At 42.7% G+C, this 17,782-nt stretch overlaps 1 protein-coding gene across 2 annotated transcripts in view; it reads right to left on the reverse strand.

Moving 5' to 3' along the window:
• The window catches only part of LOC106584586 (harmonin), a 48,465-nt gene that overhangs the window by 13,293 nt on the left and 17,390 nt on the right, over positions 1 to 17,782 (reverse strand). For both annotated transcript variants that reach the window (XM_014170040.2, XM_014170039.2), the window contains exons 12-16: positions 15,028 to 15,093; positions 13,459 to 13,592; positions 13,192 to 13,274; positions 1,003 to 1,035; positions 191 to 244 (exon numbers count right to left, since the gene is read on the reverse strand). In XM_014170040.2, coding sequence (XP_014025515.2) covers positions 191 to 244; positions 1,003 to 1,035; positions 13,192 to 13,274; positions 13,459 to 13,592; positions 15,028 to 15,093 — 370 coding nt within the window. The remainder of the gene's footprint in view (positions 1 to 190; positions 245 to 1,002; positions 1,036 to 13,191; positions 13,275 to 13,458; positions 13,593 to 15,027; positions 15,094 to 17,782) is intronic.

Below are 17,782 nucleotides of genomic sequence, written 5' to 3' on the forward strand. Positions count from 1 at the left end.
TTAGATGCATTGTCATCATCCTACTGAATGTCTGTCTGAGGCAATAAAGGAATGGTTCTGCAGGGCAAGATTAGCTGTATGGTCCCTGAAGGAAAATGTGTTTTGATCTTTCTTTCCTTCATAAAAAGCTTAGCAACCTGAGAAGTATAGTCATAACTGGACAGTTCATCCTGAGGGGGGTTCTGATTACCTTTTTGATTCTCAGCAGTCTCACGTCTCGTCCAGCTATCTGCTCCGAGGAGAACTGTTAACACAGCCAGAGAGTGGGATGGTTACATCACAACACTGGATCACAGTGAATAGACATGTACACTCTTAGATTAAAAAGGGGTTCCAAAAGGATTCTTCGGCAGTCCCCATAGAACCTTCCTTATTCAAAGAGTTATCCTATGGGGACAGCTGAAGAACCCTTTTAGGTTCTATATACTGTAGCACCTTTTTTCTAAGATTGTATAGATGGTACAATCTATACATTATATCTTCATGATATATGGCTATAGATGTAGAAAACTGCTTCCCTGAGGTGCATTTACTTTTTCAAAGAAAGATGAGAACAAAAGAGATGTTCCACTGACGTTTCCAGAAAGGCTATAACACAGAATGGCTGTAACAGTGACTCAATGAGGATCTATGGTTACCTAGAAGGCATGGCTCACATTGGATGGAGACTGACATTTACACACAGCTTTATAGTCAAAGACACGATTCACAGGTCTTCAAAGGCACGTCTTTTGTTTGGTCTCTTGGTAAAGATCTTATTGGCATCCCACTGGGCACACACTGGTTGAATCAATGTTGTTTCCACGTCATTTCAATGAAATGACGTTGAACCAACGTGGAATAGACATTGAATTGACGTCTGTGCCCAGTGGGATATGAATGATCTACTTCTTCAAAGAGATGTATTTGCATATGGTTGGTTCTACACCTGTATACATGACATTATCCTATATGTCTAATAGTCTGGCAGATATAGACAGGCTAAGCTCAGGCATACAGTACCATGGAGAGGGGATCAAAGTCTTCCACATATTTCTGAAAAACAAACAACATACGATTAGACCAGGGTTTCTTTGGGACCCAAAGTTGGCCCTGAGAATGTGAGAGGTGGGTCGCGAGTTATGAGTAAACATTTATAATCACACACTGTTTCTTCTTATTTTGAGTTGTTCGAGGACAGTACATTTTTCATTTGGGTCTCGAGCTGAAAAAGCTTAAGAGCCTCTGGATTAGATAATGCAGAAATGACACGGTGAACTGAGGTTTAGCTCCACAAGGAAACATGGTTGAGCAATAGGCCTGCAATATAGTCTTATATCACCCTGGTCTCAACTGATTTATTGCCCTAGTTCATACAAAGGATTTGGATAATTCTGACATTTTACACAATCTGTGATGTAAACTGAAATGGCAATTTTTTCTTTTGTTAATTTTAAACATTGTAAAACTTCTTCATAGGTTCAACACAAACCAGGTCAATGTAGTGTGTCATTTATCATTATGTATCTAAATGACTTTTGTATGTAATCAGGCCCTAGCAGAGAATGGGTGTGCTGAGTGTTGAAGAGATAGATTTCTTTTGACAACCACTTCTATGTCTTTAAATGGATTAATTTAATAATATGAGAAAAACCAAGGTTGTGGATCCGTTTTCCATATCTTTCCATCTCGAGCTTTGTAAAATAAAGGTCTATGCGACTGTAGCGATAAGAACGTCAGTATGAATATCAGCTAACTATATATTCAACTATTTAAATAAAATTGTTGCTTCAAATGTCAGGGATTTCTTCGTCGGAGGACGATATAGCGAAATCATCGTCGGAAAAAGATGACCAAAATGCAGCAGGGTTGTGATAGTTCATTTTTGAACATTTAATAAACTCAAAAACGAACATACAAAAATAACAAAACGAACTTACGATTTACAGACAGTCCTGTTAGGCTTACACACGCTAAACACGAAACAATCTCCCACAAATACACAGACAAACACACCCAACTAATATAGGACTTCCAATCAAAGGCAACACCACACAGCTGCCTTCAATTGGAAGTCCACCCCAATTAACTCAACATAGAAACAGATCAACCAGACTACACATAGAAATACATCAACATAGACCATAACTCAAAACCCGGAAATAATAAATCAAACGCCCTCCTAACTAACACACCACCCTGAACCACATAAAACAAATACCCTCTGCCACGTCCTGACCAAACTAAAATGACAATTAACCCTTATACTGGCCAGGACGTGACATCAAAAACCAACGCTTTATTGCTAAAACCAACACATTTCAGAGTTTCAATGCAATGGTTGTAACTACAGTGGCTTGCGAAAGTATTCACCCCCCTTGGCATTTTTCTTATTTTGTTGCCTTACAACCTGGAATTAAAATGGATTTTGGGGGGGGTTGTATCATTGGATTTACACAACATGCCTAACACTTTGCAGATGCAAAATATTTTTTATTATGAAACAAACAAGAACTAAGACAAAAAAAAAATTACAACTTGAGTGTGCATAACTATTCACCCCCACAAAGTCAAAACTTTATAGAGCCACCTTTTGCAGCAATTACAGCTACAAGTCTCTTGGGGTATGTTTCTATAAGCTTGGCACATCTAGCCACTGGGATTTTTGCCCATTCTTCAAGGCAAAACTGCTACAGCTCCTTCAAGTTGGATGTGTTCCGCTGGTGTACAGCAGTCTTTAAGTCATACCACAGATTCTCAATTGGATTGAGGTCTGGGCTTTGACTAGGCCATTTCAATACATTTAAACGTTTCCCCTTAAACCACTAGTGTTGCTTTAGCAGCATGCTTAGGGTCAATGTCCTGCTGGAAGGTGAACCTTCGTCCCAGTCTCAAATCTCTGGAAGACTGAAACAGGTTTCCCTCAAACATTTCCCTGTATTTAGCGCCATCCATCATTCCTTCAATTCTGACCAGCTTCCCAGTCCCTGCCAATGAAAAACATCCCCACAACATGATGCTGCCACCACCATGCTTCACTGCGGGGATGGTGTTCTCGGGGTGATGAAATGTTTTGTATTTGGCCAAAAATCTCCATTTTGGTCTCATCTGACCAGAGTACTTCTTTTGGGGAGTTTCCCACATGCCTTTTGGCGAACACCAAACGTGTTTGCTAATTTTTTTCTTTAAGTAATGTCTTTTTTCTGGCCACTCTTCCGTAAAGCACAGCACTCTGGAGTGCACGGCTTAAAGTGGTCCTATGGACAGATTCTCCGCTGTGGAGCTTTGCAGCTCCTTCAGGGTTATCTTTGGTCTCCTTGTTGCATCTCTGATTAATGCACTCCTTGCCTGGTCTGTGAGTTTTGGTGGGCGGCCCTCTCTTGGCAAGTTTGTTGTGGTGCCATATTCTTTCCATTTTTTAATAATGGATTTAATGGTGCTCTGTGGAATGTTCAAAGTTTTGGATCTTTTTTTATAACCCAACCCTGATCTGTACTTCTCCACAACTTTGTCCCTGACCTGTTTGGAGAGCTCCTTGGTCTTCATAGTGCCGCTTGCTTGATGGTGCCCCTTGCTTTGTGGTGTTGCAGACTCTGGGGCCTTTCAGAACAGGTGTATATATACTGAGATCATGTGACAGATCATGTGACACTTAGATTGCACACAGGTGGACTTTATTTAACTAATTATGTGACTTCTGAAGGTCATTGGTTGTACCATATCTTATATAGGGGCTTCATAGCAAATGGGGTGAATACATATGCACGCACGTCTTTTTCCGTTTTTATTTTTTAAATAAGTTATTTTTTTAATTTCACTTCACCAATTTGGACTATTTTCTGTATGTCCATTACATGAAATCCAAATAAAAATCTATTTCAATTACAGGTTGTAATGAAACAAAATAGGAAAAACGCAAAGGGGTGAATGCTTTTGCAAGGCACTCTATAAAACATAGATTTTTGAAGCAAATTTCCATTGTCACTGAAAATCTGTTTTTCAGTTTTCTCCACTGTTCAATCACTTTCGTTTGAAAAAGTGAGATAGCGACCGCATTTCTAATTTTCACTTCAAAACATCTCAAAAGGAGTTGAAAATAAAAAACAAAACAGGCTTGTTCAATCTGCCTTTCACGTGTCTCTGCCTGCTAATGTCACATTCACAGTGTGACATCTAAAGGCTCATCTTTCTCCTCTAGGACAGGCCTCATTGACACACACACACACGCACATACACACACAAAAGCACACACACCGTCATCTGTGACCATCAAAATCTGAGGGCCACAGCTCCTCATTCTGCATTCATGGACAAAGGAGGAATAAAAAGCGGCTCTATAAAAGCATTGCTTTCTGAATGAAAGTTGATTGAATCTGATTGAGTAAGATAACGTTCTGAGTACAAGCCTATTCATTGCAATGACATTGACGTCTTTTGAATATAATCATAACAAGATAATAATTAAGTGGGTGCTTACATTTGTCCTATTTCACACATGTATAAGTGTGAATTGGTAAATAGTTTTCTTGCATATCCCACACCTAAGAACCCACAGAGAGTGGGGTCAGAGTTAAGTTCCTTGCTCATGGACACATCAACAGATTTTTGAAAGCATCACAAGAACAAAAGGCCCTCTGAGGTACGAGGCTGCATCTCAAATTGCCTATAGTGCACCACTTTCCACCAGATACAGTATAGTGCAGAATATAGGGAATAGCAGAGTGCCAATTGAGATTTCCACAGAGTTTGTTATGACAGATCTGGAAGTGTAGGGAATGAATTTACGAACAAGGACTGTAAAATCAAAGTTCTTTTTAACAATAATCATGATCTGTAGGGTTGTGTAAAAACATGGAGCTCTTTCTTCCTAGAGTACAGAAGTTTTTTGTGGTCCCAATCTCATTTTGTATCAAATACTAAAAAGGCCTTGACAGCAGGACAATGCACTGTCAGATAACATGAGGTCAACCTGGACACAAAAAGAAGACGTACACCCACATAATGTACACCATTCAGCATCCACACCATCCGCATATCTACACAGAGACAAAAGAATGCCCAATACATGTGCTCTCCATAGTCATTAGTTGAGTTATCGAACGTGCGACTACAAGGAACTAGTGCATCAAACAAAGAGGAAAGATTGGAAACCAGAGAAGTAAAGGAGTCAGTCACTACACGCATCACTCCGGGGAAGAAAGAGGGATTGATTTAGTTAGGAAAGAGGAAGGGGAAACAGCCACTAAACTACTAATAAACACTCAGCGCAGAGGAGAGGAGAGTCAAAGGAAAAGACAGGAGAGTCTGGGGGGAAGGTGGTGATGGGTATGGATTACTTGTCTCTTGTTGTTTGACCTAAAGGAGGTGTTATACGTCACCATCCGTTTCAGCATCTCCGGCGGCTGTAGCACAGGAACCAGAAGGCATTCAGAAGAGATTGACACAACAACACTAAGCTTCTTCTTTTTCTCTCTATCTCTCTGCATCTTAGGGTTAAGTACTCGTTTACTGACAAGTTCTGCTGATAAACTGCAAAGACTATAATAGTCTCTGTGGATTCACCCTTGACAACATGAATAATATATGAAGACTCAATCCTCCCTTGGTTTTTCTGGATAGTGGTGACCAGTGGAAGCTGCTGAGGGGAGGACGGCTCATAGCAATGGCTGGAACAGAGGAAATGGAATGGCATCAATGGAAACCATGTGTTTGATGTATTTGATACCATTCCAGCCATTACCACGAGCCCGTCGTCCCCAATTAAGGTGCCACCAACCTCCTGTGGTGCTGACATATGGTAAATGACCAGCGGGAGCAGAGTGCTATCTCCATAGTCATGCAATGAAACAGGGTGACAGGGATAGAGGAAGGGACATTAGCATAGCCTCGCTTTTGGATGAAAACCTATTATCTCCAAAACAGAAACCTTTCAGGAAATAGAAAAAACAGCCATATTTTCCTATTAACGAACATACAATTATGCAACTTCAGAAGCTATTTTGAATACATTGTCTTTGTCCTATAGTCATACCACATTCAGGAGAGTTACTGCTTACATGTATAAAATGTAAGTCCCAGTGCAATAAACATTGTGATTTTCCTGTGTTTTATATATATTTCCACACTATGAGACTGGAATAATATTGTAAAATTGTGAAAATGATAAAAACGCTACATCTTCAAACAGCATCTTAAATAATCCTCCTCCTCACCTCGACTCCCCCACCCACCCCCAAAATTTAAATAATAATACAATTTAAAAAACACTTAACCAGGACTTGCACTTGAACCCCCCCCCCCCCACTCCCCCTTCTAGCTCTGACTCTACTGATAGCTACGTTACTGAGGAAAAACATACTTTCTATGTCTGTGATATGTGGTTGTCCCACCTAGCTGTTTTAAGATGAATGCACTAATAAGAGTGTCTGCTAAATAAATCAAATGTAAATGTAGTGTAAGATCTGTTTTGGTTAGGGCCGTGACGATACCAGTATCACAATACTCGTTAGTATTGTGGCAGGGAAAAACAAAACACGAAGCGGATTTAAGTTCTTTACCAAAACAGCCCTAATGTTGGAAACAAACATCACTATGGTGTCATCCAGAGTCACATTTTTATTTATTTTTTTACTTTAGCACACAATATTGCACATACAGCAGGTTTTTAAAGGACCACACAGTTTGATCTTCTGCAATACTGGTATCGTCACAGTCCTAGATTTGGTGGGATGGAGTTCTGGTGTACCTAGTGACATCATCAGGCGGTAAATTAGTTAATAGATCAATAAGAAAGGGTGTTCCAAACCTCTTTGCCAATAACAGCTACTCCCAGACAGTCCTAACAAAATTCTTGCTTGGGAAATTGCTCTTTGCTAAGAAGATATGTGTTTATTTTTGACCATTTGAGTAGAAAACAATCACAGTGAGGTACTTAATTGTTACCCAGAAATTATTTGATATTGAGATAAAAATAACTGCATTGGACCTTTAAGAGGTTTTCATCCAATACCTATGATAGACTCTGCCTGCCTAGCACCTGTGTCAACCTGATAAGGAAGTTAGCATCTGTATGCTAACCATCCTTGTCTTGTACAGCAGAGAAACCAGAGAAACAGCTTGAACAAATAAGCACCCCGACTAGGGACAGTGACAACCAACTAGCACCCCGGCTAGGGACAGTGACAACCAACTAGTACCCCGGCTAGGGACAGTGACAACCAACAAGCACCCCGGCTAGGGACAGTGACAACCAACTAGTACCCCGGCTAGGGACAGTGACAACCAACTAGCACCCCGGCTAGGGACAGTGACAACCAACTAGCACCCCGGCTAGGGACAGTGACAACCAACTAGTACCCCGGCTAGGGACAGTGACAACCAACTAGCACCCCGGCTAGGGACAGTGACAACCAACTAGGAACAGTGACAACAAACTAGCACTCCGGCTAGGGACAGTGACAACAAACTAGTACCCCGGCTAGGGACAGTGACAACAAACTAGTACCCCGGCTAGGGACAGTGACAACAAACTAGTACCCCGGCTAGGGACAGTGACAACCAACTAGGAACAGTGACAACAAACTAGCACCCCGGCTAGGGACAGTGACAACAAACTAGCACCCCGGCTAGGGACAGTGACAACAAACTAGTACCCCGGCTAGGGACAGCGACAGGAGAACATAGCAAGCGTCCACAAAGGGATTGAGGGTTTTTAGGGAGAGCGAAAGAGGGGGGTTAGGAGTGTTTTTCTTACCAGGCCCTCAGAGCGTACGGTAGGTCGTTGGGACTGGCTCTGGGGTAGCATGACTGGTTTAGACATGGTAGGGGCAATCTGACACCTCTGGTTGGGCAGGCTAGGAGCTATTTGCTTTTGGGAACATCCATTCAGCAGCAAATATGACAGCAAGCAATGGGGTTACGGTGGTCTACAGTGAGAAGCAGGATTCTGCTGCTGAATCCCAGAACAAACAGCTCATGATGAAACCAGTGACATGAGTGATTTAACCCTGTGATTTAACCCTGTGATTTAACCCTGTGTATATCTATGTTTAACCCTGTAAGGATCAGAGCCCTGGGCATGTTCTAGAACTGTGAAGAAAGTTGTGTGGTTTAAATGTCAACAGATCTCCAGCTTGTCTCAACATTTTTCCACATCACACAAGTACCTCCTTCAAGGCAGGCTTAATGAACACTCTCAAATATCAGACTTACCAGGGGATTGCTTGAATTGGATACACCACTGACGTGGGAAGTGTTTATCATCACCTGAGCCAGGGAAAGAGTACTGTGTATTCATCCCTGAATTACTTTTGCAAAACACTGCGGAAATATGAATGTTATACACACACACACACGGGTGTTTGAAGTGAAACACATCAAGACAGGCGATATTGTGCACTTGAAAAGGAGCTATTAAGTCTTGACTTACAGCCTCTTTCGCCTACATTGACAATATAATATCTTCACACATAAAACACCCACTAGTTACTGCATATCACACCACAACACGCCATGCGATTCTACACCCACTGCTGTCAAATACTATAACAACATTTCAAATCACACAGAGCCTCGACAAACTGAATACAAAACAGCATTTCATTTCAATGGAGAGGAAAGAGATGTCTTCTTCACACCATTCAGTCATTGTGAATTGTTGTCCACTCCCATCAACTCAGCTAAAAGGTTTTGGGGCAAGGCAAGGGCTAGGGGTTGTTTCAGACCAGACCATAGACACCCCAGGGAGGCTACCTTAGAGTTCGAGGGGTAGGTCATGTCACTGGCGTTGGACGAGTAGTAACCTCCCCTTGGCAGGTACCCACCCCGTTCCCACTCGCTCCTTGTCTCTGGAGGACTGGAGGGGTGATGGTGGGGGTACCATCCTAGGGACCCTCCCCCCAGCCTCTCCTCAGGGTGCTGGGGGGGTGGGGGCGGAGGGGGTGGAAGGGGTGGGGGAGGCGGGGGAGGAGGAGGGGGAGGTTGAGGGGTGGGCCGGGGGGAGGAGGGGGGCATGTAGGACTGTGAGGGAGGGGGGTAGTGGGAGGACGAGGAGGGAGGCGGAGGAGGAGGACGGGGCTTACTTCCTCTGGAGGCCGCTGTAGAAGCCGAGGGAGGAGGCTTGCGGATGAAGGGGGGAGAGAAGTTGGGGATGCTGGGGTTGAGTCTGGGGGAAAGTGGAGGGAGAGGTAGGGGTGGTGGGGGCTGGGAAGAAGAAGGCTGGGTGGGGGCCAGTCTCTTCAGGGGACCTTTCAGACTCTGGTCCATCTCATCCAAGTTGAAGTCATCCAGGTCAGTGGTGGCCAGCTGGAGACCCCTGTAGAAACGCCTCACCATGGGCCCAGAGGCAGGAGAGCAAGGAGGGGACACCTGAAGGACAAGCCCTGCCACTCAGACACTCACAACCACAGTGCTATCACTGTACTCCACACAGACAGTCACAGAGCACTGTGGCTGCACAACAATCACTGTCTTTGAATAACAAGATAAATGACTCACTTTATCCTACCACAAATCTATCAATTACCAACGGAAGGGAAAAAACATTAAATGAAGAAGAGTTACTACACATGTAAAATATCATATGCGATAGTACCACAGGTGGTCCTCACTGATACACAGAGGAAAGGGGGTTCTACATAGTTCTGGGAGAGGTGGTTCTACATAGTTCTAGGAGAGGTGGTTCTACATAGTTCTAGGAGAGGTGGTTCTACATAGTTCTAGGAGAGGTGGTTCTACATAGCTCTAGGAGAGGTGGTTCTACATAGCTCTAGGAGAGGTGGTTCTACATAGTTCTAGGGGAGGTGGTTCTACATAGTTATAGGGAGGGTAGTTCTACATAGTTCCAGGAGAGGGGGTTCTAGGTGTACCTCTGGGGACTCGTTCTCTACACAGGAAATTTGTTCCAGCCGTGTCTGATTGAGACGTTCCACCCAGTGCCTCACCTTCTCCGACTCCTCCAGATCCTCCCGCTCAGTCTCTGACACCTGGGGCACGGCACAGCGCAACGCAAGGCAACGAAATACTCAAGATTGGGTCACTGGTCATTCATATAGAACAACATATAACTCAAGGCTGGGTTATGGTTCAGTCATATAGAACAACATATAACTCAAGGCTGGGTTATGGCTCAGTCATATAGAACAACATATAACTCAAGGCTGGGTTATGGCTCAGTCATATAGAACAACATATAACTCAAGGCTGGGTTATGGCTCAGTCATATAGAACAACATATAACTCAAGGCTGGGTTATGGCTCAGTCATATAGAACAACATATAACTCAAGGCTGGGTTATGGCTCAGTCATATAGAACAACATATAACTCAAGGCTGGGTTATGGCTCAGTCATATAGAACAACACATAACTCAAGGCTGGGTTATGGCTCAGTCATACAGGTATAAATTAAAAAAGATTGCACATACTATTGGCGATGTGCTGACAAAACATCAACTGAAAATAAAGTGTTTGTGATTTTCATTTTATATTCTCACTTATACAGCATGGTGTTATATGGGCATTACTCCTACCTGCTGCAAAGGTTTACTGATCAATACTCCTACACCAGTCAGATCATTACCCCTACCTCCTGCAAAGGTTTACTGATCAACACTCCTACACCAGTCAGATCATTACTCCTACCTCAGCCAGATCATTACTCCTACCTCCTGCACTAGTCAGATCATTAGTCGTACATCCTACACCAGTCAGATCATTACTCCTACCTCCTACACAAGTCAGATCATTAATCCTACCTCCTGCACCGGTCATATCATTACTCCTACACCAGTCCAATCATTAGTCCTACCTCCTACATCAGTCAGATCATTACTCCTACCTCCTACACCAGTCTTATCAACAGTACTACCCCCTGCACCAGTCAGATCATTACTCCTACCTCCTACACCAGTCAGATCATTACTCCCATCTCCTACACCAGTCAGATCATTACTGCTACCTCCTGCACCAGTCAGATCATTACTCCTACCTCATACACCAGTCAGATCATTACTCCTACCTCCTGCACCAGTCAGATCATTACTCCCATCTCCTACACCAGTCAGATCATTACTGCTACCTCCTGCACCAGTCAGATCATTACTCCTACCTCATACACCAGTCAGATCATTACTCCTACCTCCTGCACCAGTCAGATCATTACTCCTACACCAGTCAGATCATTACTCCTACACCAGTCAGATCATTACTCCTGTCTCCTACACCAGTCTACTGATCATTACTCCTACCTCCTGCACCGGTCCACTGATCATTACTCCTACCTCCTGCACTGTTCCACTGATCATTACACCTACCTCCTGCACCAGTTTACTGATCGTTACTCCCATCTCCTGCACTAGTCTACTGACCATTACTCCTACCTCCTGCACCAGTCTACTGATCAATACTCCTACCTCTTGTACCAGTCAGATCATTACTCCTACCTCCTACACCAGTCAGATCATTACTCCTACTTCCTACACCAGTCTACTGATCATTAGTCCTACCTTCTAAACCAGTCAGATCATTACTCCTACCTCCTGCACCAGTCTACTGATCTTCAGCTGTTTCTCTCGTTCATACATTTCCTCCTTCTCTGCAGCCAGCTTCAGCTCAAACTCCATCTCTTTCTTGTTCTTCCTCTGTTCCTGCAAGGTGTCAATGTTGGACACCTTCTTCTTCTTCTCTACTTTCTGAGGCGCCAGTAAAGTTTTTAATTATAGAAAGCAGGGAGAAACCAGAACCGATGATTCCACGACAAATTACAAATTATGCAAAAAACGATACAGTACAAGAACGTTTTCCAACTTCCAACAGACACTGACGGCCATTACAATATAGGTTAATAACTACTGGAGCATTGTGGTGACAGGACCAGTAAATAACTCATGTTATTTTGCTCCAAGTTAACTACAGTGCATTCAGAAAGTATTCAAACCCCTTGACTTTTTCCACATTTTGTTGTGTTAAAGCCTGAATTTAAAATAGATTTTGTGTCATTGGCCTACACACAATACCTTACGATGTCAAAGTGGAATTATGTTTTTAGACATTTTTACAAATGTGACCCGATTCAGGAAACTAGGCGTATGTCGCAAGTCACGACTTCACACGAGAGCCGTTTGAGTGGCCAAGTTACAGTTTTGACTTAAATCGTCTTGAAAATCTATGGCAAGACTAATGTGCAAATATTGTACAATCCAGTTGTTTAAAGCTCTTCTTTAAAAAAATAAATGTTATCCTTTATTTAACTAGGCAAGTCAGTTAAGAACAAATTCTTATTTACAATGACGGCCTACTCTGGCCAAACTCAGACAATGCTGGGCCAATTGTGCTCCGCCCTATGGGACTCCCAATCGCTGTGATACAGCATGGACTCGAACCAGGTACGATAGTGACGTCTCTTTCACTGAGACGCAGTGCCTTAGACTGCTGCGCCACTTGGGAGCCCGGAGTGACTTACCCAGAAAGACTCACAGCTGTAATCTCTGCCAAAGGTGCTTCTACAAAGTATTGACTCAGGGGAGTGAATACTTATTTATTTAGTTTCTAATACATTTTCAAAAATTTCAACAAACTTTTTCCCTTTGTCATTATGGGGTAGTGTGTGTAGATGGGTGAGAAAAAACAAATGTAATCAGTTTTGAATTCAGGTCGTAACACAACTAAATGTGGAGTAAATCAAGGGGTATGCATACTTTCTGAAGGCACTGCATATGTGTTAGCTTTGAGAGGACACTCACAGCACACTAAACTGCGACCGTACAGAATACCTTGCGGAGTGTGGGCAGCTTCCCTTCATAGTGATAAAACCATCCGAAAGCTACAGATGAAAAACAACATCAACCAGAGTCACTCTGATGCCCAGACAGACGTAAATCCTAGCAAGGCACATAACTTGAGCAAATCTAGAAAAAAAACATCTACTATAGTTGGTCAACTGAATCCAATTCACACAACAGAAAGAAAGAAAGAGAGCTCAAGGGGTTGTATCGAGAAATATAACACCCTCCTGGTTCTAGGCAGTTTAGGAAACACAAGACGAGCTAGCTAAAGCAGAAACAGCCTAGCATCCAGGCTAGCACTATTAATGTACAGTATATAAACATGTCAATAGGTTTTGGTTGTCAAAGGAAATCGAGCATGTTGTCAGTGGTATTGTAACGTGTCTCTGACTCTGCGATGTGTCGGTACACTGTGAGACTCAGTCACTCACTTCTCTCCCTTCTTCTTCCTCCTCTTCCTCCTCCTCTTCCTCTTCATCGTTGTCATCAGCCTGAAAAGAGCTGGCTCCATAGTCTGGAAGTGAAGGAAGTCAGAAAGCACGGCACACAGAGGAAGAAGACAGACAGCATGCAGACAGCATGCAGAGAGGTTCAACACAACTGTAAGTCTAGGCCCTTACTGGTCCTGCTGCTCTACAGGTCCCTGTTGGAATCTATTCATTAATCTATAGAGGTACCGCCTGTTCCCTTCTCCTTACCAGAGCTCTTGGACTTGGGGGGTGGGTTGTTGATTGCGTGCAGGGCCGGGGAGGGACTCTTGGTTTTGGTTTGTTCTCCAGGGGCCCAGTCCTCCTCCCACTCCCCGTTGTGCTTCCTCTCCGTAGCCTCGATCCTAAACACGCACACACGCTTTTATTTTAACTAGATGGTCTGTGAAGTTTAGATGGATCCTGGGTTCCCTTTATGTCATTCTCCCAGTCCCTGACTGACCTGTCAGTCTGTTTATCCAGTCACTGACAGATCAGTCTTTCTCCCAGTCCCTGACTGATCCATCTGTTTCTCCCAGTCCCTGACTGATCCGTCTGTTTCTCCCAGTCCCTGACTGATCCATCTGTTTCTCCCAGTCCCTGACTGATCCGTCTGTTTCTCCCAGTCCCTGACTGATCCGTCTGTTTCTCTCAGTCCCTGACTGATCCATCTGTTTCTCCCAGTCCCTGACTGATCCATCTGTTTCTCCCAGTCCCTGACTGATCCATCTGTTTCTCCCAGTCCCTGACTGATCCATCTGTTTCTCCCAGTCCCTGACTGATCCGTCTGTTTCTCCCAGACCCTGACTGATCCATCTGTTTCTCCCAGTCCCTGACTGATCCGTCTGTTTCTCCCAGTCCCTGACTGATCCGTCTGTTTCTCTCAGTCCCTGACTGATCCATCTGTTTCTCCCAGTCCCTGACTGATCCATCTGTTTCTCCCAGTCCCTGACTGATCCGTCTGTTTCTCTCAGTCCCTGACTGATACGTCTGTTTCTCCCAGTCCCTGACTGATCCGTCTGTTTCGCTCAGTCCCTGACTGATCCGTCTGTTTCTCTCAGACCCTGATTGATCCGTCTGTTTCTACCAGTCCCTGAATGATCTGTCTGTTTCTCTCAGACCCTGATTGATCCGTCTGTTTCTACCAGTCCCTGAATGATCTGTCTGTTTCTCTCAGACCCTGATTGATACGTCTTTTTCTACCAGTCCCTGAATGATCCGTCTGTTTCTCTCAGACCCTGACTGATCCGTCTGTTTCTACCAGTCCCTGAATGATCTGTCTGTTTCTCTCAGACCCTGATTGATACGTCTTTTTCTACCAGTCCCTGAATGATCTGTCTGTTTCTCTCAGACCCTGATTGATCCGTCTGTTTCTACCAGTCCCTGAATGATCTGTCTGTTTCTCTCAGACCCTGATTGATACGTCTTTTTCTACCAGTCCCTGAATGATCTGTCTGTTTCTCTCAGACCCTGATTGATCCGTCTGTTTCTACCAGTCCCTGAATGATCTGTCTGTTTCTCTCAGACCCTGATTGATACGTCTTTTTCTACCAGTCCCTGAATGATCCGTCTGTTTCTGTCAATTTCTCCTAGTCCCTGACTGATCCGTCTGTTTCTCCCAGTCCCTGACTGATCCGTCTGTTTCTCCTAGTCCCTGACTGATCCGTCTGTTTCTCCTAGTCCCTGACTGATCCGTCTGTTCCTCCTAGTCCCTGACTGATCCGTCTGTTCCTCTATGAGTCAAATATGTTATTGTGCGTAACATTATTGTACAAAATACAAAATACAGGGTGAACTCACTTCTCCATCTCCTTCTGGTAGCGTTCCTCTTCCTCAGCAGTTTTCTGAGAAATCTCAATCTTTCTCCTATTCACAACGCAAAGAAACACATGTTAACAACATAAACATGTATGGGCTATCTATCACACTGAGATATAAGTACAGCCTATTCTTCTGGAGATAGTGCCAGTGTAACATTAATGCATTCACTATGAAAGTTATGTTGACAACAAGTAGTTTTTGTATATCTTGAATGCCAATCAGAAAGAAAATGCAAAATTCTGTTTTGCTTGTCTTCTCTTGTGAGTCTGATTGCTTTTATTGCTAGTGGAAGGTCAGTCCTTTTCTAGTGTACAGAGCCAAGAGATAGAGGCTGTTGTGCTCTACTGATGTCTTCACAGATTGTTTTCCGAACAGAAGCCTGGACCTAATTTGGAAAACTGAGCAAAGATTGTCTTCATCTTGTGGGTTGACAAGTTGAAATCAAAACAAGTTTCAATCATCACCTACTGTCCACTCAAAGAGATTACATATGTGACTCATTTCAGGAAACTAGACGTATGTGGCACGTCACTACTTCACAGGAGAGGCATTTGAACATAAACATTATTTTTTTTTATCAAATTGCATTTCTTGTCAGAAATGCCTTCTGGAACATGTAAACTTTCATGTGCCTTAAAAACAAACTTGTGTTCCATCCGTAAATAAAAATACAATTGTTGCCTAGTTGGTTTAGCAAAAGAAAAAGACAGGAACCTTTCCGCTACTGGTTGAGATAATGGATGGGCTGGACATGCAGGGAGATGAGTTTGGATTGGTCTGCCATGTAGCTTGCTTCTGTTTATAACGTGAGCTGCTCAGTATGTGTTCTTTCTACCGCGCTGTTTTTGAAATACAGTGCATTCAGAAAGTTCAGACCCCTTGACTTTCTCCATAATTTGTTCCGTTAAAGCCTTATTCTAAAATGTATTAAATACAGTGCCTTCAGAAAGTATTCAGACATCTTGACTTTTTCCACATTTTGTTACGTTACAGCCTTATTCTAAAATGTATTAAATCGTTATTTTCCCTCATTAATCTACACACAATACCCCATAATGACAAAGAAAAAAACTCTGTACTTTGTTGAAGCATCTTTGGCAGCGATTACAGCATCGAGTATTCTTGGGTATGACGCTCCCCAAATACAAGTGTGCCAAGCTTGAGTGTCATACCCAAGAAGACTCGAGGCTGTAATTGCTGCCAAAGGTGCTTCAACAAAGTACTGAATAAAACATCTGAATACTTATGTAAATGTGATATCTGTTTGTTTTGTTTTTTTAACGTGCAAAAATGTCTAAAAAACAGTTTTTGCCTTGTCATTATGGGGTATGGTGTGAGAGAGAAAAAAACAATCTAATCAATTTTAGAATAAGGCTGTAACGTAACAAAATGTGGAAAATCAAAGGGGTCTGAATACTTTCCAAATGCACTGTATATAACGTTAGCCATCGGAGTGACTTGACACAACGCTGGCCAAACAAGATGTAACTACAAACAAAACGTTAAACAAATTAAATGGTTCCAGTCTGCCGTGAAGCGTTCATCCATGTATACGGGTAAGAGTCTAGCTACATTTTCAGACATTCTAAGTTTCTAAATTTGTCAGAAAGTCATTTTCATTACAAGTTAAAGCGTACTGTTCGCTAGTAAACGTTAGCTTGTTGGCTCGCTAGCTAACGTTACGTGTATGATCTGTGTAGTAATATTATTTGAATCAGAAATCCATTTGCATTCTTACTCATACCCTAATGTTAGCTAACTAACATTGAACCTGGTTGGTTAGCTTTAGCTACCTGCAGATTCATAGTACAGCAATTGCAATTTTTGCATTGCTTGGTAGTAGTATGAGTTGGGATTATGCCTGTTCATTGTTTAGCTAGCTAGCTAGCTACATGTCTAAACAAAAGACAAAAGACTACATATGTAAACAAAACACTTCACCAGATTATTACATGACCTATCAAATTAGCCAGATGTGTCTGAGGGTGATTACGACCATCTATTGTATTTAATGAACATGTGTACATCTCTAGACAATAGTGACTCATCCACTTAGCTAGATGTGGCTGGGGGTTATAGCATTTCCTTCACATGATCCATCAATTTAGACAAGTGTGTCAGGTAAGCATCATCTAATAAATATAATATATTTATATCTAGACACTTTCTGTTTTTGACATTGCTACTATGGAAGTAACCATTTCACTGTACTGTTTGCACCTTCTGTATCCTGTGCATGTGACAAATAAACATTTGATTTGATATAGTGTGTGTTTACCAGAGACGGTTATGTGAAGAACACATAACCTGCATCAAAGTCAGAATAGGATATAGGCAAAGGACTAGATAAAGTGTATATTTACCTGGAGTTTTTCTTTATTGTAGGCTACTACTTTCACCACTTTTAGTCTTGAAATCTTTGGTTGTTTACTAAATGTAACGCCCTGGCCATAGAGAGGGGTTTTTTGTTCTTTATTTTGGTTAGGCCAGGGTGTTACATTGGGTGGGCGTTCTATGTTCCTTTTTCTATGTTTTGGTATTTCTTTGTTTTGGGCCATGTGTGTGGCTCCCAATCAGGCACAGCTGAAGCTCGTTGCTGCTGATTGGGAGTCACACATAAGGAGCATGTTTTTCCTTTGGGTTTTGTGGGTAATTGTTTCTGTTTTGAGTATTTTCCTAACAGGACTGTTTGCTGTCGTTTTTGTTCATTTTGTAGTGTTCTCTTGTTTTTTTA

The sequence above is a fragment of the Salmo salar genome, chromosome 23 (genome assembly GCF_965601325.2).
Source record: "Salmo salar chromosome 23, fSalSal1, whole genome shotgun sequence".
In the NCBI taxonomy this organism is placed as follows: Eukaryota; Metazoa; Chordata; class Actinopteri; order Salmoniformes; family Salmonidae; genus Salmo; species Salmo salar.